At 32.3% G+C, this 21,529-nt stretch overlaps 1 protein-coding gene across 3 annotated transcripts in view; it reads right to left on the reverse strand.

Moving 5' to 3' along the window:
- LOC110670075 (uncharacterized) overlaps positions 1 to 14,632 on the reverse strand; it is a 29,768-nt gene extending 15,136 nt beyond the window's left edge. Inside the window, exons 1-7 of one of the 3 annotated variants that reach the window (XM_058135477.1) lie at positions 14,505 to 14,632; positions 14,348 to 14,407; positions 13,570 to 13,622; positions 13,074 to 13,151; positions 5,222 to 5,246; positions 5,090 to 5,122; positions 4,847 to 4,968 (exon numbers count right to left, since the gene is read on the reverse strand). In XM_058135477.1, coding sequence (XP_057991460.1) covers positions 4,847 to 4,968; positions 5,090 to 5,122; positions 5,222 to 5,246; positions 13,074 to 13,151; positions 13,570 to 13,572 — 261 coding nt within the window. In that variant the 5' untranslated portion in view covers positions 13,573 to 13,622; positions 14,348 to 14,407; positions 14,505 to 14,632. Of the gene's footprint in view, positions 1 to 4,846; positions 4,969 to 5,089; positions 5,123 to 5,221; positions 5,247 to 13,073; positions 13,158 to 13,569; positions 13,623 to 13,720; positions 13,738 to 14,347; positions 14,408 to 14,504 lie in introns of those variants that run through there. The other 2 variants (XM_058135478.1, XM_058135476.1) reach the window with 2 other exon arrangements.
- Positions 14,633 to 21,529: the final 6,897 nt, after the last annotated feature.

Below are 21,529 nucleotides of genomic sequence, written 5' to 3' on the forward strand. Positions count from 1 at the left end.
TGATAATCAAGCTGCTCTCCATATTGCTTCTAATCCGCTATTTCATGAGCGGACCAAACATATTGAGATTGATTATCACTTTGTTCGTGAAAAGATTCAACAACAGAACAAATCAAAACTGGAGAGCAATTTGGAGATATTTTCACAAAAGCTCTGAATGAAGCTAGGATTGACTATATTTGTAACAAGTTGGGCATGATTAACATCTATGCTCCAACGTGAGGGGAAGTGTTATGGAAAGTCAATCACTATATTATTTTTCTGTATATTATTTTATATTCTGTATTCATATTTAGGATTTCTTATTTAGGATTTCTTCCTAATTAGTAGAACACAATTATAAGAATCAATTGTATATATATACCCATGTACAGATTAATTGAAATCAAGGAGAATCATCTCTTTCTACAGTTTTTAAGATCCTGAAAGAGCAGCAATTTTATGCTAAACAATCCAAGTGTTCCTTTGGGCAAACAGAAGTAGAGTATTTGGGGCACATTATAACTTCTGAGGGTGTCGCTACTGATCCTAAAAAAATTCAGGCTATGCTGCAATGGCCAACTCCAATTTCTGTTAAAGAATTGAGGAGTTTTTTGGGGTTGACAGGGTACTGCAGGAAGTTTGTGAAAAACTATGGCATAATTAGCAAACCTCTTACTGATCTTCTCAAGAAAGACTCGTTGCAATGGTCTGAGAAAGCTCAAGAAGCATTTGATACTCTTAGAAGAGCCATGACAGAAGCATCAATACTTGCATTGCCAGATTTTAATCTTCCTTTCATTGTTGAAAATGATGCAAGTAATTGGGGTATAGGGGTTGTTCTCCAACAAAATGGCCATCTAGTATATTTCCAAAGCTTTTGGTTCTAGAAATCAGTCCCTATCTGTGTATGAAAAGGAATTATTGGCAATTACTTTTGCCATTTCTAAGTGGAGGCATTATCTTGAGCAAGGTCAGTTCTTTATCAAAATTGACCATGAGAGCATCAACTACTTGCTGGAGCAAAGGTTACATACTAATCTACAGCTAGGGGTGGCAATTCAGGTTGATGGGACATGTTCGTGCGACATGAACACGACACGATTAACAAATTGTGTCAAAAATTTAAACACTAACACAACCCTTCTATTATACGGGTTACACGACACAATACGATTAATATTAAATTGTATTAGGTGTATTCAACATGACACGACCCATTTAACACGAAATAACTCATTTAACACGGTTTGACACGATTTAACTCATTTAACACGCTACATAGGTGAGTTCATGGTTCATAGTGGGTCAAATGGGTTAGTGGATCACGGGTTAACATGTGACACGAATATTAAATCGTGTCATAAATGTGTCAAGTCGAATTAACGGGTTAACCCGTGACACGACACGATTATAACCGTGTCATAAATAGGTCGACACGAATTCGACACGAACACGAATAAGCCTAACCCAAACCCTATATTTTCATGTCGTATTCGTGTCATATTCGCAGGTCGTGTCCAAAATTGCCACCCCTATCTGCAGCAAAGGGGGATTTCTACGTTGTTGGGCCTTGATTATAAAATTTTATATAGAAGAGGGGTTGAAAATAAGGCACCTGATGCCCTATCAAGGAGACCAGTAAGGCAGGAGTCATTTTGTGGTGCTATACACTCTTCTATTACCCCTACATGGATGGATAATCTCATTCAAAGTTATGATAAAGATTGCAAAGCAACTCAATTAGTGCAACAGCTATCTTTAGACAATAATGCTCATCCAGGGTTTAAATTGTGGAATGGTATTCTTTATTTCCAGGATAGGTTGTATGTGGGTTCTACTACAACTTTGAGGAAGCAATTGATTGAATTATACTATAATAGTGCTTTGGGGGGACACTCAGGAATAAATGTGACCTATTTGAGGCTCCAAAAGCATTTTTTCTGGCCTGGGATGTTAAGGGATATCATGCTATGGATTCAACAATGTGACACATGTGCAAGGTGCAAAAGTGAACATTGTGCTGCACCAGGACTATTGCAGCCATTGCCTATCCCTACTCAAGCATGGCAACACATTACAATGGACTTCATGGACCACTTACCAAAGTCGAAAGGAAAAGACACCATACTGGTGGTACTGTGTAGATTCACAAAGTATGGTCACTTCATACCTTCGGCTCATCCATATACTACTATTGCAGTAGCTAAATTGTTCTTGGATAATGTGTTTAAACTTCATGGAGCACCATTTACTATTGTCAGTGATAGGGACAAAGTTTTTACAAGTCTATTTTGGAAGAAGTTGTTCAAATGCATGGGCACTACTTTGTCTTATAGCTCTGCCTATCATCCTCAATCAGATGGGCAGACCGAGGGACTTAACCAGTGTCTAGAGGCTTATGTGCGATGCATGGTTCATCTCAAACCATCAACTTGGTGCAAATGGCTTTCACTTGCAGAGTGGTGGTATAATTCATCCTCCCATAGTGCCATTAAGATGTCACCTTTTGAGGCTTGTATGGCTATAAACCATCGTTCCTTCTAATCATTCCTACTAACTTGCCCTCTGTGGGAGCAGTGGGGGACTTTTTACAACAGAGGTGGCAGCTGGATCAATTGCTTAAGGAGAATTTGCAGATGGCTCAGAATAGAATGGTACAGCAAGCTAACAAGCATAGGTCTGAAAGGGAATTTATGGTGGGAGATTGGGTTTATTTGAAGTTACAGCCTTATAGGCAAACTTTTGTGGCATTAAGACACAATTTGAAGCTTTCCCCTAAGTATTATGGGCCTTTCCAAATCCTAGCTAAGATTGGGACAGTGGCCTACAAGCTTCAGCTATCTCCTACTTCAATCCATCCTGTATTTCATGTGTATATGTTAAAGAAAAAGTTGGGCAGCAATATTGTTCCCCTTTCTGAGTTACCTACAGTGCATGAAGATGTTGTGATAGTAGCTCCAGAAAAGATTCTTCAAACTAGAACAATTACTAGAGATCAGCACCATGTTTTTCAGGGGTTAATCAAGTGGTTGAACCTTCCTGTAGAAGATGCAACTTGGGAAGACTATTCTTTTATTGTGATCCAGTTTCCAGAAGCTAAACTTTCTTAGGGACAAGAAAGTCCTAATGGGGGAGGTATTGTTACATATCAGAGAAGAAGACTGAGGCAGAATAAGGGTTAGTTGTATGAGTTGTAAGTGGAGGGAGAATAGTTCTCAAGTAGCTGTCAAGTAGCTAGTTATATGAGTTGTAATTGGAGGGAGAATGGTTGTCAAATAGCTGTCAAGTAGTTATAAACTCTATTGTAGTTCATTATAAAGGCATTCTGATGCTTTCTAGAGAAATAACAATTCTCTCTCTCTTCTGATTATATTTCTCTCTCCCTACTCCTTCCTCCTTCCTAAATTCTTCTAATTCTTTCTCTGTTAGGGTTTCAATCCTAACAAGAAGACTCACAAGTCAAGGACAAGTTTATTGGAGTTGACTCTGGCAAGCAAGGTGGCCGGAGTGTACATCACATGCCAGCACGTGTGATAAGTCCAGCGATGCTGTGGCGGCGCATGGAGGTTAACGGTGACCAGATTTCAGAAGCAGACTCGCCGGCAGGTGTAGTTGCATCCTACATGGGTGGTGCAGTCCACCTCCCTCTAGAAAAGGGTGTATAGAAAGGTAGTGCCGTTTTCAACAAAAAACAAGGGAACATAGGTCAGGCCATTCTCTGGCTCTGATACCATATAAAATAGAAAGGAAGGAGAAAAGAGAGAGATTTCGGAGGAAAAATTCTGTCACCGTTATTCAAGCCATACACAGCTATATATACACATTACAAGAAGAGAAAGTTTAGGAAAGCTAATCCCAAACCAACCCAGATCCTCCTATTAGACCTAGGAAACTATAGCAGTAGGGGATAATCTTAACAGTTGTTACCAGTTAAGTAACGACCAGTAACAGTTGTTACCCACCAAGTAACAGCCAGTAAAAGCTGTTACCCATTAAGTAATGGCCTGTAAAGGCTATTACCTTTACATAATGGCCATTTCCCATTACAATTTTTTCCACTTTTATAAATAAGCACAAGTAACATAATAAATATTAAATCATTTTAGGAAAGCACCACATGTATTCCCTTTTCTTTGTTAATATAAAAAATTATTATCTTCTTTATTCTAAAAGCTTAATCAATGTGCAGCAAAAGAAAGAAAGCAAGAAAAAGGAGAGAAAGAGAGACCGGGCAGGGAAGGGGGGGGGGGTGTGGGGTGTTGTGCACCCTTAACCTTTGATTGAATTTTTAGTCTAAATAATTTGTTGCTTGCTAATTAAAGTGAAAAAGTAATATTATGATAGTATATTTTTCTTATTTAATGTTAGCATGGCATAAAGAATAGATATTTTATTATTACTTGCGTTCATATAGGAAAATTTCGACATAAAAAATTAGTAGTTGAATTACTAGCAAAATGAATTTTGTGGAGAAAACCATTTATTCTTGTCCATTGTCTGATCTGTGCTTTATACAAATAATTTTACTAATATTTCATAAAAAATTTGAGCTTTTTTTTCTGTTGCAAAAACATATCATCCTCTATTTTTTTTTTTTCAAAAATTAACTTTATATAATATTATTTCTCCTTTAAAAATCCATTTTCAATTCAAAATTTATTTTAATTTTAATAACTTCATTAAAAGATTAGATGATTCTGCTATTAATATATAGTTAAAGGGATCAATTAAAAATTTGAGAAAGAATAAATGAGCATATAATTTAAAGAAAGGTTAATTTTGTCATTTACACTAAAAACAATCAAGATGGAGTGCAAATATAAAATGGAGTGAAAAAAACGCCGCCCTATTTTCGAATGCTTACCCAGTATGGCATATAAATCATGCCTTCTTCTGCAACAAACTCCAGAACCCCACAATGAGAGACCCGCTCAGCAGCATCATTACGAAGCTCAAACAACATTGGATAATCAATATGCAAAGATGCTGCATGATTGCATCTAAGATTAGCATTCTATACCTGTAATCATGATTCCTTACAAAATAAAAACAATTTAAATACCCTCAGAAAAACCCAATTGTAAAGCCACTAACTAAAACAACTAACCGAGGCGATCAAGGGCTGAGGGAGGCATTATAACTGTGACAACAGAAACAAAACAAAAACAATATAAAAAAATAAAGATACAGAAGAACAAAAAAAGGTACAATTGCAAGTATATGAGCTTGAAAGACTTACTTTTATCACCACTTTCAATCTGAGGCTGCAAGGCAGCAAAAATTAAAGAAAAAAAAAATCAGCATCACGAGAAAGGGAGGACCAAATTACAAAATAAAAAAAAAAATCCAAACTTTATCACAAAATTGCAAAATAATCCAACTATTTCAATTTTGGCAATTTAGGCCAAATTGAAACAATTTGTTGCAAATTTATCCAGTCAACAAAATTTGGTCAAAACTGAATAAAATAATAATATTTTTTAATTAAAAAATAAAAAGTAATTCTAATTTTAATATTTCTCTCTCCCATAAAATTCCCTCCCTGTCTCTGTCCACCGAATTTTTCTCCCTCTCTCACACGTTCCCTCTCAATTTCTCTCAATCCACCATCTCTACAACTCCAACCACTAGAAATCTGCTATATAGCGCCCCTGATGCTGTCCTAAAGATTGGACCCTGCACTGGGAAAGTGGCCATCATAGGCTTGAGTGAATCACAGTACCTGCTCTAGCTTCTTTCCTTTCATTTGCTATGGCTCCACCTTCTTCCATTCTCATCTATAGTTTGATCTTTTTCGTAGAGTGTATGCTCGTAGAGTTCAAATAGTAAGAGAGAATAGGGGATGCATGGTGGGGGAGAGAGAGATAGAGGATGGATGGGAAGCAGGGAGAACTGGAATGAGAGATGTGAAAAGAGCAGAGAGAAGAAAAAATATATATTTAAAATTATTTTTTGATTAATAAATGTTATTATTCAATTTTGACCAAATTAGTTGATTGGATGAAATTGCAACATATTATTCAATTTGGCCTAATTGTCAAAATTAAAAGCACTAGATTAAATTGCAATTTGGCAAAAAGGTTTGGATTTTTTAGTTATTAATTTAGGCCAAGGCAGAATTATAATAAAGTCTTGCATGATCAAAGATAATAAAGCTTGTGCAATACTGATCATAAGTCCATGCATGATCAGTGTGTATGAATAGAACTAGGCGTGAGCAGTTCTCGGTTTAAACCGAAAAACCGAACCAAATTAGGGTGATCAGTTCGGTTTTTTGCAGTTATAACCAAAAGAACCGAATGACATAAAGGGCTTTATTTTTTCTATGGCTTTAAGGAAGGCTTCAGCCTAGGACAAAATTAGGGAACCCTAACCTAATATGGTTATACACCTTTCTCTCTATTCTCTATACAATTGCTGCTGTACGTCACTGCTCACTTCCTCCCCCAAAACGAAAATCCCCCTAAAGCTTTATAGTCTTACACTTGCTTGTTGCCAGTCGGCCTTGCATGCAATGTGTGGTTTACTCTTTCTCCTTCAGTTCTTCATGAATCGCGAGTCATGCATCCTCGGTCTCTCGCTGCCGTCTCTCTTCTATGTAAGCTCCCTCTCTCTCTCTTGAGTGTACTTTTCTTTAATTCTTTCCCTATTTGACTCTTTAAGTTACTAAAAAACAAAGTTGTTTATTTGTTATGTTTGAACTTTGAACAGTTCTAGAATTTAGAGTTTATTTTCTTGAAAGATTTAACACCTGAAAGACTAAAGCATCCAACTTTAAACTTTGTTTTTAATCTACTGTCGTCTGTTGCCTACTTGCCTTCTTCCTTGGATCTTCGGTAATCGGTATTTTTTTTTTTACTGTTGTTTTTAAGTTGATTTTTTATTGTTTGTTGGGTAATGAATGTTGGTATCTGAAATGGCCTAATGTTGGTAGAATTTGAAATGCTGGTGATTGATATGTTTAATGTTAGTTTAATTACATGTGTTTTACTTCAAAACTTTTCCTACATTTGTTATTTTGTTTAATGTTTAGTTTAGTGTATATAAAACTTTTATGAGAAAAATTTCCTATTAATCCCTTTCTCATGTTATTTTCTTTCTCAATTTTTTTTTTGGGTTTCACATAAATAAAATCTATTTCAATATTGTCATGGTTGTTTTCTATGTAAATTTGATTTGATATTAAATGAGCTAAAATTTTATGACAGTGGTTTTCCTATTTCAATTTTGAGAGTTTGATGTTAATGTATTTGGAGTGGAAGAAAGAAATAGATTGATGAATGATGAATTATCATATTTTTCTACAAGTGAAACTCATCCCTTTTTCAATGAGCATCAATTATTGTGGGTTGATTTTCTTGGGAAAAAAGAACATATTATTGTGATTTTGAAGTTCAATTGCTTGAAAAATGACTTTATGAGATGATTTAATTACTTTCGTGAAAGATTTAAAGGAATGTGTGTTGAATGCTCTTTGATTTTGATGAGGAAGAGAATGGATTCTCATGTTTTTTTATTTAAATTTTAGAGAATGTAGCATCCAGTATGTTAGGATATGAAGATATCTATTATGTCAGGTTGGTTGCTGCCCATATTAGACAACTCTAGTATTGCTTCCTTCTTAATTGATTTACACTATAAATGCAATGGTTGTTATAAATTAACAGTTGCTTCTAATTTAATTTTAATTCATTGTTTACTCTTGTAATAGGTAAATATGGATTCTTCAAGTGGGAATCATGAACCAACAAGCACGACTTACTCAAATCAAAGCCAAAATGCAACTGCAACAACATCAAAAACGAAGAGAAAGCTCGTTAAGCCAAGATCTCAAGTTTGGGATCACTTCACAAAGTTCAAAAATGATGATGGAGAAATAAAAGGCATGCGTAATTACTATGATAAAGAATTTTGTTGTGATACAAGGAGAAATGGAACCACTGCACTTAGGAATCATATAAATGTTTGGAAAAAGCACCCATATGCCATTGAGACTAGGCAAACATTATTGAATTTGCAATCAAATGAAACTAATGTAGATGGTGAATTAGACACACTATCTAATTGGAAGTATGATGAAAATGCAATAGGGAGGCTCTAATACACATGATTAACATTGATGAGTTGACATTTAAATTTGTTGAAGGTGAGGGTTTTCGAAAATTTATGAGAGCCATATGTCCTAAGTTTAGGATTCCCTCCCGTTGGACTATTTCACGGGATTGTTATACAGTGTTTGTTAAGGAGAGGTCAAAATCGAAGTCCTATTTGAAGAAAAATTGTAAAAAGTTGAGTCTTACTATAGATACATGGACATCTTTACAAAGAATTAATTACATGTATGTTATTGCTCACTTCATTGATAATGATTGTAAGTTACATAAGAAAATTCTTAATTATTGTACTATTACAAGTCATAAAGGTGATACAATTGGTAGGGCTATTGAAACTTGTTTGATAGAGTGTGAGCTAGATAAGATATTCACTATTACAGTCAACAATGCTAGTTCAAACGATGTAGCCATTTCTTATTTTTTTTTAAAAATGCAAATTGGGTGTTATTGTTTCTAATTCTAATTACCTTTATATGAGGTGTATGGGACATATTCTTAATTTGGTTGTTATGGATGTCTTAAAAGATGTTAGTGAGTTGATGTTTAAGTTAAGCGATGCAATGGGATACACCTGGTAGATTGAAAAAATTTAAGGAGTGTGCTAAATATGAAAAAATTGAAGCCAAGTTTTCTTTGTGTTTAGATGTTCCAACTAGGTGGAATTTGACTTGATGTTGAATATAGCTCAAAAATATGTAAGGACATTCGAGAGGTACGAGTCACAAGAACCTATGCTCAAGATTGAGTTGGAGGGAGAATGGGGCACCTAATTTTTATAATTGGTCTTAGTGTAGGAAAATTGTTGAAATATTGGCTCATTTTTATGAGCTAATTTTGCGTATTTTAGGTTTCCGTTATGTCACATCTAATACATTCTTTAGTGAGATAAGTGACTTAGCTTTTATTTAGAATCAATGGATCGGTAGTAATTGTTAGTAGTATGCCCTAGAGCATATCATGAAATTGTATATTGTAAACATTTATTCTCTTTTAATGGCATGTATATTTTCTTTTAATGTAAATTGTTTATATTTAATTGAAAATGTCCTTTAACAACTTGTTAGATGTTCCATTCTACAGACGTTAAGAATATGAGTGACGGAACATTCTAGTATAAGTGTTATAAATTTCAGTTCACAATCTAGGATACATTATTAGGCATAATTTATCTGGATAGATTGTCATCCTTGTTTATTCCCATCAATTAGTATGAGATACTAATGATATGGAATTGTGAGTCTCATGCCATATAACAAACAAAGTGGGCACTTATGAGATAAGTAGGCTGAACCAGTGACACAAATATGACATACACAGGGAGTTTACTCTTGTCAATACATTGTCATATAGATCATAATATTGCATATAATCTCTTGATCTGAGATAATACAGTTATCTTGTATATAGTTGGTTTGAGTTTGGTAATGGTTTCATGCTTGTACAAGGTATAAGTATATGGGCATGTGTTGACTCCAACTAGTTATATATGGAGATAGGTTAGTCAAGATGAGATCCGTCACCCTAAGTAAATAAGGATAAAATCCTGTGTCCATTTAAATTGTTCTTGACAAGTCCAGTTCCTGGTCAGGATAGATAGATTTCGTCAGAAAAGAGTTGTTGACTGAAAAGCCTCATTAATCAAGAATTAGAATTAAAATGAAGACATATGGTTCTAAGCATTAAGAGTTTAACATAAACCATGACTCTAGCTAGAATCGAGATTTTGTAACGGAGAGATTTTAGTGCATGGTATGTATGATCAAGGTTTATGAATTAGGGAATAATTCATAACTAATTGAGTAGTCATCGTACATTATGCTAAATGTCAATTATGATTTATGAGAACTTAAATAAAAAGGAAATTTCATTTTTAAGTATGAAATAATTCCAATAATATTAAAAAGTTAATATTATTATCATTGCTAATTAGTAATGAACCCAGTAAGTCACACACATAAGAACAATTTGATCAAAGCAAAATTAAGTTGATTAAATTGATTAAATGATTTAATTAATTAATCAAATTAATATAATTAGTTTGTAATTAGATTGTAAAGTCTCTAGCATGACTTTAAACTAAATTTATCACTGGAAGTATTCAAGTTAATATTTAAAAAAATTTAAATATAAACTTGATTAATTAAGTATAAGGTAGGAAATTAATTTTGGTTAATTTGGCTTAGTTTGACTTGGTCAAAGGGGAGAGAAAGTGCTTAATTAATTAGTATTTTTTTATACTAATTAATTAAATTTTTAATTTCTTTAATTATCTTAACTTGACAAGTGGACTAATTAAGATTAGAAAGCACATTTAATCTTTGAATTAAGTGTGTACACTTGTAAGGTTAAAAATAATTAAGAGAAATTAAAATAAATAAAAGGATAAGAAAGAAAGGAAAAGTGATTATCATCTTCCTCTCTCTCAAGTTGGCTAAACCACCTTCTCATCTATAGCCAAATTCTTTTCTTCCTTCCTTGCTTAATTCAAGAGAGTTTAAGTGTTATAACTCTTGAATTAAAAGTTGAGAAAGTGTTTCTCTTCATTTCCATCAAGCTAAAACCTAAAAGCCCTAAAAATCTCCTCCTCCTACCATTGGCCGAATCAAAGGGAAAGGATCCAAAGGTTTTCGGTTCATCAAAGGAAGCTTTGGTCTTCTTGTTTGTGTGAATAAGCTAGAAGATCAACAATTCGTAGTCTTCACTACCCGGATTGGTGTTTGAATTTGATTCTGCGTCTAAGGGTTAAAATTCACTAAACTTTAACTTGTTAATTTTGGGATTTTTGTTTCCTAATGGCAATTAGACATATTAGCAATTGAAACATAATTTGTTATAACCAAATTATGTGTTTTACAATAGCATAAATGATTTATGTGTTGCATGAAACCTTAGGGTTAAGAAAATTTTAAAAATTGCTAACTTTGCACCCTTAGGTACATTAATCTTTCAATAATGATAATGAGGTGAAAATGGGGCAAAGAATGAGGAAAATTTTTTACAAGTATTGGAGGGATATAGATAAAATGAACAAACTTATTTCGTGATAAGTTTGAGTATATGGAATTTTCATTTTGCCAAATAATGGTAAAGAAAACAATAAGTAGTTATTCCAGAAAGTGAAAACATTCAAGACTTGTTTAATGAATACAAAAAAATGTACCAACCTGATTTTAAGCAATCAAGTGATAGCACCAGTTCACAGCTCTTAAGAGGTCGTGATAATTCAATAAATCTTAAGCCAAAATTCTTCTTAAAGCATCACTACAAGAAGCAAAAGTTGAAAAAAAAAAAAACTAGAGATTTAGATTCAAAAACTAAATTGGAATTGTATTTGAGTGAGGCAATTCAAGAGGACAAGGAAGATTTTGATATCCTTAAATGGTGAAAAATCAATTATGAGAGATTTCCTATCCTTGGAAAAATGGCAAGAGACATATTGATTGTTCCAGTTTCAACAGTTGCATTAGAGAGTGTATTCCGTACTAGTGGGAGAGTACTTGATCCCTTTAGGAGTTCTTTGACCTCTTGAATTGTAGAGGCTTTGATATATGCTCAAGATTGGTTACGTTCCTCGAATAGCCTAATAAATGTTGAGGAAGATTTAAAGGAACTTAAAAAGCTTTAAGAGGGTATGTAACAAAAATGGTTTTAAATAACAATCGTTACGTTACCTAATGACCGTTATTTAGAGGTTTTTTAACAGATTTTAAATTTGTAACAGTAAAGGCCGTTACGGCCAATATTGAAAGGCAACGGCTGTTACAGATCGTTATGTAACTGCCGAACAATCGTTACTTTCCAGTTAAAAATTCTTGGCTTTTTTTGACCTCTTTCATGTGAAAAAAAATAAGGGAGCCTTTTTTTTGGGCTAAAAAACTATATTGACTCATTCATTTTAGCACCTTTTCATTCTCTCTAAGCAACTAAGCCATTTTCTCTCAACTTTCTCCACAACCAACTTAAGTGAAATCATTCATTTCTCTACAAATTTTTGAGCTCAAGAGCATGGATCATCAAATAGACAAGGTAGTTTTGAAGTAAAAGAGATTTAAGGGTTGTTATGTTTTTTTTTTTCTAATTTTGGGCTATTTTTGAATAATTTAGATAAATACATAAATAATTAGAAATTAATATCAAAGAAAGTTTTAAATTTTAATAATATTTGCCAAGTATAAATTCAGACTTTGGCAAGATAACTCAACTCAACTTAACTAAACTTTTATCCCCAAAATTTGGGGTCATCTATGACTTTGGCAAGATAAAATTTAAGAAAAATAAATAATCATAAAATTAACTATTGAAACTGATTTTCTAAATTAAATAGTAACTTGGACATTTGGCGTTGTTAATGGGAATGTCGGATTATTATTATTATGATGGTCAAGTTGTTGCTCTATTTGCAATGTTGGATTATTATTATTATTATTATGGCCAAATTTGAGCAGGTTCAAATGCATGATCTGACGCTATTTAGTAGTCCAAACTATCAGCTTGTATGTGTTGCACAACTAGGTTTTGGCATCAGTTACATTTTGTTTTCAGGTTTGGCAATTTAAAAACAAATTGAATTCGGTTTTATGATAACTGATATTAGTTGATTAGTTCGATTTGGTTCGATCCGGATAATTTTGAAGTTTTGGTTTTAAGTTATTATGGTTCGGATCCGAACTAACCGAATGCTCAGGCCTAAATAGAACTTGCCCTTTTTCATTTCTGTTTCTGCGTTCGTCTTTTGTGTTTGTGTGTGTGTTGGAGAGGAGGGGTGTGGGGACACGGGGGAATAAAAGAAAAGGTCCCATTGCTAGGATATAAGAACAATGAGGAGTTCTCATTCCTCAATGGATCTTATCCATTTTATTAACAACCAATGAAGCATATATTTCTTTTTTTTTTAAGAATTAAACATCTCATTAATTAAAAAAACAACAGATGTATAAAAATTAAAAATAAAAAAATAAAAAAATAGAAAAAACCAACCTTTTCAATAAATGATGCAGGGTAACATCGATAAGTTTGCTCAAATGACGTTCCATGATATCCATATCCATCAAAAAACTGCATGTACAAGTAAAACACTATTAATAAAGATGAAATAGTAAACAACACATTTACCCCAGAAACTCATTACTGTACAAGACATTAAATCATAACAGCAGAAATATCAGTAACGCATGCACCACTATCAGAAGCCACATGGCAGCAGACTTTAAAATAAACTTAATACTACTTTGATATATACTTGCAAATGCATGTCTCCATATCCAACCCACAATGAATAATATCACAATACAGTAACTGAATCATTACAAACCCAAAGATCAAGAGTGAATTAGTTAACTCTTATGAGAAGACTAATCAAATACATATTGAAACCCACCCAAGAAAAAAGTACAAGGTACCCATCATTCTAATATCAATCATTATTCATTATCACCAAATATTGATAAAAGATCATAATTAAAGTAAAGCATACCATTTTGTACTTGTATATATCAGTCAACCAGGTAGTCAAGCTTCAACCACACCCTACATAAGTGACAAGATAGGTTTCAAACTACACATTGCAATTGAAAAATTAAAAACATAAAACAGAAAAGTATATATGTTCTATTAATTTTATGCACCTGTTCATCCAATAATTCTGCATAGCTCAAATGCACAAATAAGAAAGCATTAAGTTTCCATAAACCAATGGAGCTCAAACAAAATTAAATTCAACACAATTAAATTATATTTCTCTTAAATAAAACACAATTTACAATCTTTAATCAAATGAAAAAAAAAAATAAAAAGAGACTGCTCATTAATTTAGACCCTCAAATACGCAGAAACTTAATAAATTGAGCTCATTTAGAAAGAAAGGCAAATGAATGCAAACAAACCATGAGAATCAAAAGCTTCAAATCCATTGCTGACCGTAAAATTTCACATGAATTTACCCTATGAAACAACCAGGAAATACTTAAGTGTTTCCTTCTTTAAAAACCAAAATCGGTTCTAGTCTTTTATTGTTTGTTTTGTATTAACTAATTCTTTTATTTATTTAAAAAACTGAATAAATACAGGAACAAAAAAATGATTAAATTGGCATCTGAGGTTTGATGTTTGTTTGATGAAGATAAAATTCAACAAAGCCAATCCCAAACCTTCAAATTTTATTTCAAACAACCAGTCCCAAGCTTTCAAAATTTACATGTTCATACATTATGACAAAAAATAAATAAATAAATAAAATCCAATCAACTGCTTACAGAGAGAGCAAGGAAGTCTCAATCAGAGATGCGACAAGGTTAGAGGCAGTCGATTGTAATCTATACAGAGATGCAAACAAATGCGAGGGTTAGAATTTGGGACGGCCTAGGGTTAGAATAAAAGATGAACGTATGGGTAGAACGGCTCAGATTAAACCTGTGAAAGAAAAATGATATGGCAATATGAGGAGGAGCAAGAATCGAACACACGACGTAGAGATAACATTTCCTCTTGCTAATCGCCGCACTGCATATACTAAATTGAAGTGTTGCTTTTATTTGATTACTTCAAGTCAGTTTAACCTAATCTGTGCGCGTATATTGGGGGAATCGAACCAAATCGAACCGAAGAATTGTATCGAATCTATAGGAACTATATCGAATCAAATTTATTTTGATATTTTAATTCTATTTTTATTTTTTATTAAGAATCGAATCGGAAAGATATCCAAATAGAATCGGAACGATATCCAAATAGAATCGGAACTGAATCGAGAACCGAATTTATATATATATATATATATATATATGTTTTTCTATGTTTTATATGATTAATAAATAGTTAAAATGTATATTATATGATATATTATTATATTATATAATATATTTAATCCTAAGCTAAATATGCACCTTATAATTAAAGATTATATAATTTATGTATAGTTAAAAGATATATTATATGATATATTTTGTATTAATAACTCAATTCAAAACTTAAATGCTAATTCAAGTATGACTTCTTGAGGAAATAATTACATAAAATTATTTTAAAAATCGATAATCGAATTAGAATCGTACCGAACTGAAGAACCCAGAACTGTACCGAACTGAAACCGAAACAATGAAGAATAGAATCGAAACTGTACTGAAATTTTAAAATTCCGGTTCGGTTCCGGTTCCTAGGCAAATTCCAAACTTAACTGGAACCAAACAAACCAAAACTAATTAATTCAATGGATTTTTTTTATTTGAATTAAACAGTGTTCATTCCTAATAGAAATAACATCATTTTTCAGATAAATTTTTTTTTTTAATAAAAATTAGAAATTGATTCACACCATGTATCATAACCAAGATTTTTAAACTGGGCTTGGTTAATGAACTGGTCAAGATAAATGGTTGACGGATTAACTTTTAATTAGAATTAATCTTCTTTTAAAATAATAAATTATTATAATTAGTAGTTTGATATATTTTATAAATAATAAATAAAATAAATTTACTTAAATTTTAATATGTAAATAATTTTAAAAAATAATTTAAATTTTTAATTTTATTTTTAAATGATAATATTTATCATAAAAAGTATTTAAAACAAAAATTTCCTAAGAATAAATTTGTTTGCATCAAAAAAAATAAATATATTAAAATTATATAGAATTGTAACGCCCTCACTTTAGGTAGTTCGTACATTCTACTGTTCTGATGACTGAAGTTTGTTCGGACAGCCAGAATGGATGGAACTACACTTAAATTAGAGTAAAAAGTCATAAGATGGTTAAACAAAGACTAAGAAAAATTAAGGAAAAATAAAAGAAATGAAGTGTAGATAGATTAAAGGAGCTGGAGGTCACGACGATGGATAACCCTAATGGGAAGCGACTGTGAAGACAGTTGTCAACCCCAGACTCATGGGAAAACCCTATAAGATAAATATTGGGACTTAACTGGGGAATTTATGAGGTCTAAACAATAATAAAAATGCCAAGAAAAATACAAGGAAATTTAAGTTAATCGGTACAAATAATTATAACTCGATAAACATAACGATGGGCATTTTAGTCATTTGGCATTTAAAGTGGACTTTTGACCTAAATATCCATTAAAATGAGTAACATTAAAATTTTGAAAATCTATTGAAAACATGAAGTACTTATGAAAATAAATGAAGGGACATAGAGGGAATTATTTGAAATGTTAAAAATTATAATTTTTATAATTAATAATTAAATTAATTTTATGGATAAATATGCTTCATAAGAGACAAATAGCATTAAATAAGTCTTCTTCTTCCTTTTAATTCCCTATTGGCCGAAAACTCCATGGAAGTATTCTTCCATGTTCTTCCAAATTTCCAAGCTTGAATTTCCCTTGTATCTTACCATAAAACCCTCAAATCTCTTCACTAAAAATTGATCTTGCACCTTGGAAAAGTAATTGGCTGCCAAAAATTGAAGAGAAATTAAAGTTTTAACAAGTCAAAGATTGATCAATTCAAGGTTAATGCCATATACAAGCTTCTTTCCTTCTTTAATCATTGTTAACATAATGAACTAAGTTGAAATCTTATAAAATTGAAAGAAAATGATAAGTATTTTTTCGGCAGCCATGAGAAGATTTGGGGTTTGATGATTTTTGATGAAATTAATTTGTTTATTAGTGTTGTTAATGAGTATATGTGATAGATAAGTTAATTGGTATGAGTTTGGTATGCATTTGCATGAAAGATGACTATGGGAATTAGGGTTTTGATCTAAATTTGGGAATTTTGTGTTGTGACTTGAAATTGATGTTGTTGAGGTTGATTGTTGATTCTTTGAAGTGCCATGAATGTGATCAAAGTTTGGAAGTTGGGTGGAATTGAGAAATTGGGCTTGTTGTTTTCATGCAGGAATTCTGGACCTTGAGTCAAGTGTACTTTTAGGGCCATAAGTAGAGTTATGTTGCTCCAATTAGTGTGAGGTCAATTGGAGATTAAACCTAAGACAATTTGCCACATTTTTCATGTAGAGACCCTACTCAGAATTGAACTTAAGATGGCCTAAAGTTAGCTTGAATCCGAGTAACCATATGCTGGACCTGAAAAAATGACCATGTGAATAGTAAATGTTCAAATAGCCATAACTCACTCTAGGAAGATCAGAATGACCTCATTTTTGAACCATTGAAAATGTTAGACATAGGAGCACATTTTTCATGAAGAACATAGAGCCTAATTCTGCCTCTACCTTAACCAATTTGCTAGAAAAATTCAGGTCAACAATTCTAACCAGAACCAAAAGTGACCTGAAATTCTGGATTTAGACCTACCCGACCAGTTTTTGCAAAAATACCATAACTTAGTCCATAAAACTGCAAATGTAGTAAAACTAAAGCCAAAATTTTTATATGACCTAGAACTACAATTTAGATGTTTTGACTAAAACCCAGAATCTAATGGAACTTAGACAAATTTCTAGGACAAGTCAGCCATCCAAATCCTGAAATTGAACCAAATAGTCACTTGACCCTAGAACAGTATTTATACCATATCTCCCACTAGGAAACTCCAAATGGGATGAGCCAAATTGTTCTAGAAACCTAAGAAACAGGGCTTCAACTTTGATTTAGGAACTTTTATCAAATTTTGAGAGTAAAAACCCTAAAATAGGAATCAAATACACTGATCTGAACCTAAAATCCTGAAGGCACAAGATTCAGGAGTCTAGGTCAGTTAATTGACTATAATTCATCCAAAATGACCTAAAAAATTGTGATTCTTGAATCTGAGTGACTCTAAGACATAGGGTAACAACTCATATGAAGAACATTAGGCCTGAAATTGATTGTAGCATGCCCAAATGACTAGATAAAATTTGACTCCAGAATCTACCTGATTCTAGAACCCGAGTGAGACAGTTAACTAGTGTTGGTTAATTAACCATAACTTTGAAGGAACGGAAGCATGAAAAACACAAGTTTATATCATTGAATTCAAAATTTTCACCTAGGGTCACATGCATCATGCAAGATTTATTTTTTATCTATTTGATTTCAATGATAAACAACATATTAAAACTCTTTTAATATGTTTTTGGATCTTTATTTGCCATTTAAGATTTTAAAATTAATCAGATTAATTTTTAGAATCCTAGATTAAATCAAGAACGATTACACTAACCTCTTGATGCATTGCAGCGTGTCTGCGCCTTTGAGATTCATCTTCAGGACACCAGATGTTGTCCCTCTAGCTTGTCCACACCAAGAACACCTATGGCAGCCCTTGAACAGCTTCTAAAGCTTTTTCTATTAATTAGAAATTCAAGTTCTGCCTTTTAAGAGATTAGAGATGTAAATAGGACACTAGAAATAATTTCTAGTGTTCTTAATTCAAGAGATTGATGGCTAATCTCTTTGAATTGATGAGAGATGAAGAAGAATAGATGAAAAGCCTCAAAGTGGCGTGACAAAGGAGAGGAGTAGCTGCTGGTTGCTTTTCTTTTCATAACAACACTTAAATAGCTAGGTTAACACATTAAACCCTTGCCACATGTCACCCTTTGATTAGCTCTAGGTTTAAGTGACCCAATCACATTGTGCCAAGTGTCAAACCTATATTTAATCTTGATTTTAATCATCTTACATGATTAAAAAACATTTGGCAAGCTTATGTGTAATCCCATATGTCACCATCTCATGATGCCACGTGTCACACTGTGAAATGACCAAAATGCCCCTGTGTCTTAATTTTGAGTTCGTAACCCAAAATAATTATTTTTCTTCTTCTAATCAATTTATATCAAATATAAATTAATTAATTAATCTCTATTAATTAATTTCTCATTAATTAAATTTATATTTAAACGCTTTAAATATAAATTTAACTTATATTATACATCCAATAATATAGATTTGGTTTCAAGTCATGCTAGGGACTTTGCAATTTAATTGCAAACCAAACCTATTTAATTAATCAATTAAACTCTTTAATTAATTAATTAAATCATATTTAAATAGGTGATAACTTGTGTATGTGTGTGACTTACTAGGCTCATCACTAATTGGCAATGAGACATGATATCAACTCTTTATATCATCAAAACTCTTTCTTACCATAAATGATTTCTCTAAATCATTTTATGAACCTCATAGACCATGGTTAACACCTAGCATAGCATGTCATGGCCACCCAATTAGTAATAAGGTTTACCTTAAACGAACCTATAATCATATGTTACCATGCACTAGAATCTCTCTGTTACAAAATCCCAACTCAAGCTGGAGTCATGGTTCATGTCAAACTCTATTTGCTATGAATATTATGTTCTCTTTTAATTCCATTTCTTGATTAAAAAGATTTTCTCATCAGAAACTCTTTTCTAAATAAATCTATCTGTCCTGGCCAGGAACTTGAAACATCAAGAACAATTAAATGAACATATTATTTTATTTCTATTTACTTAGAGGAACAGATTCCATCTTGATCAACACTTACCTCCATATATAACTAGTAGGAGCCAACAGATGCCCATATACCCATACACAGTACAAGTATGAAAGCAGTATCAAACTCAAACTACCTATATACAAGATAACTGTGCTATCTCAGGTCTAAAGATTATATGCACTGATATGATTTATGACAAAACATTGACAAGAGTAAACTCCATGTGCTTGTCATAAGTGTCATTGGTTCTGCCTACTTATCATTTATAAGTGCCTATCATGTTTGTTATATGGCATGAGACTCACTATTACATCTTATTTATATCTCATATAAATAACTTGGGAACAAACATGAATACAATCTTTCTGGATAAGTCATGTCCTTATTATGAAGTATCCTCGATTGTGAACCTATTTACGATACTTTGTGCTAGAAATATTATCACTCATATTCTTAACAACTTAAGAATAATATTTCTAACAAAATATCAATGGACCTTTTCTATTACACATAAATATATTATGTAAACGCAAAAGTGGAAATGCCTTTTATTAATAAAAATATGTACAAGATACATACTAAATAATATGCTCTAGGGCATACTACTAACAAACTTGAGTTCTAAAACTCTAAATGACATGATTCAAAAAGAAAAACAAAGATAAGACATAGAGGAATAACTTTCGTGAAGGATGTATGGCCAAACAATGGCTATATCTTGACTAAAATTCTAGATGAAGTTAAGACACCCAAATCTGGACCTTGAAAAAGGTTCATAAAAGGACTTGGTATATGATATGGAAGTAATCAAAATGATTTACTAAACATAAAAGTGACATGAATATGTATGTGGGACTTATGTTTCTCATCACAAGTAACATAAAAATGCTATGAAACACAAATAGTACATGATATGAAATAATGAAACTATAAGTATTTAATAATACTACCTTGCCCAAAGTATGCCTAGACTTATATATATAGCATGGATCAATTGGTATACCAATTAGAAACTACAGATTGTAGTACTGCCTATATAAATAATCATTGATAGATAATATATGTTTGATATGGTTGTTCTTCAGACTTTATGCCTGCTCGTTAGCCAATTGTGCCTATTATGATTTTTGGCTTTATGTCTGCCCGCTGGCCTTGTGCCTGACATGATCGATGTATACATGATAGACATATAGATGTCTAACTAGTATAGTCCCATGTATCCAGTCTTTATAGTCTATCATAGGTTACTTGGGCACAGATATGAGTAATAAGCTTTAAAATTGAATAAGTACATTAATAAAACTGAATATGGAATAAGTGAACAGAAAAGATCCTGATAAATTTATTTGCTCTCCAAGTCAATAAACATGTAAATGACTAAAAATTTAGAGAATTTACATTTCCTTATGAAATTATACATATAATAATTATCTTTAATTTTTTAGTTTATTTCCCTTTATTTTATGCACCACTAAGGGTTATGCTTAGTGCGTTGGTTTTTCCATCGTGTAGGTACTGGCGTATTTAGCTTTTGTATTTTGTTCTTTTTTTTTTTTTGCAGGTTTGCGAAAGGTGACGTGTTACCTCGGCAGTAAGTGGAGCAGTTTGCGAGCAGTGACGTGTCACCTCGTGATCCATTTTTTTGCAGGGCCCATGTGTATTTAGCTTTTATATTTTGTTCATTGTACATAAGTATATAATGTAATTAAATTTTGAGATTATAAATAGTTTGTAAATATTGTACTTGATTTTATATGAATGAAAAGAAATATTTTATTTACTTGAAATGATTATGAGAATTATGATGATATGATATGGCATATGGAAAATGAGATGAATATGAACTACTTTAACAGGTAAATACCGTCATACGCTAATATAACAGAGGAGACTCTGTCTGGGTCTCCACAAAAATAGGATGTGATAAAAAAAAATTGAACATATGGGATAATACAAATACATGGAATTTAAATTAATACAGTATAAGACGAGACAATATAGGGTATTCCGGCACTGAATGTGGCACACTTTGCTCG

The sequence above is a fragment of the Hevea brasiliensis genome, chromosome 14 (genome assembly GCF_030052815.1).
Source record: "Hevea brasiliensis isolate MT/VB/25A 57/8 chromosome 14, ASM3005281v1, whole genome shotgun sequence".
NCBI lineage: Eukaryota > Viridiplantae > Streptophyta > Magnoliopsida > Malpighiales > Euphorbiaceae > Hevea > Hevea brasiliensis.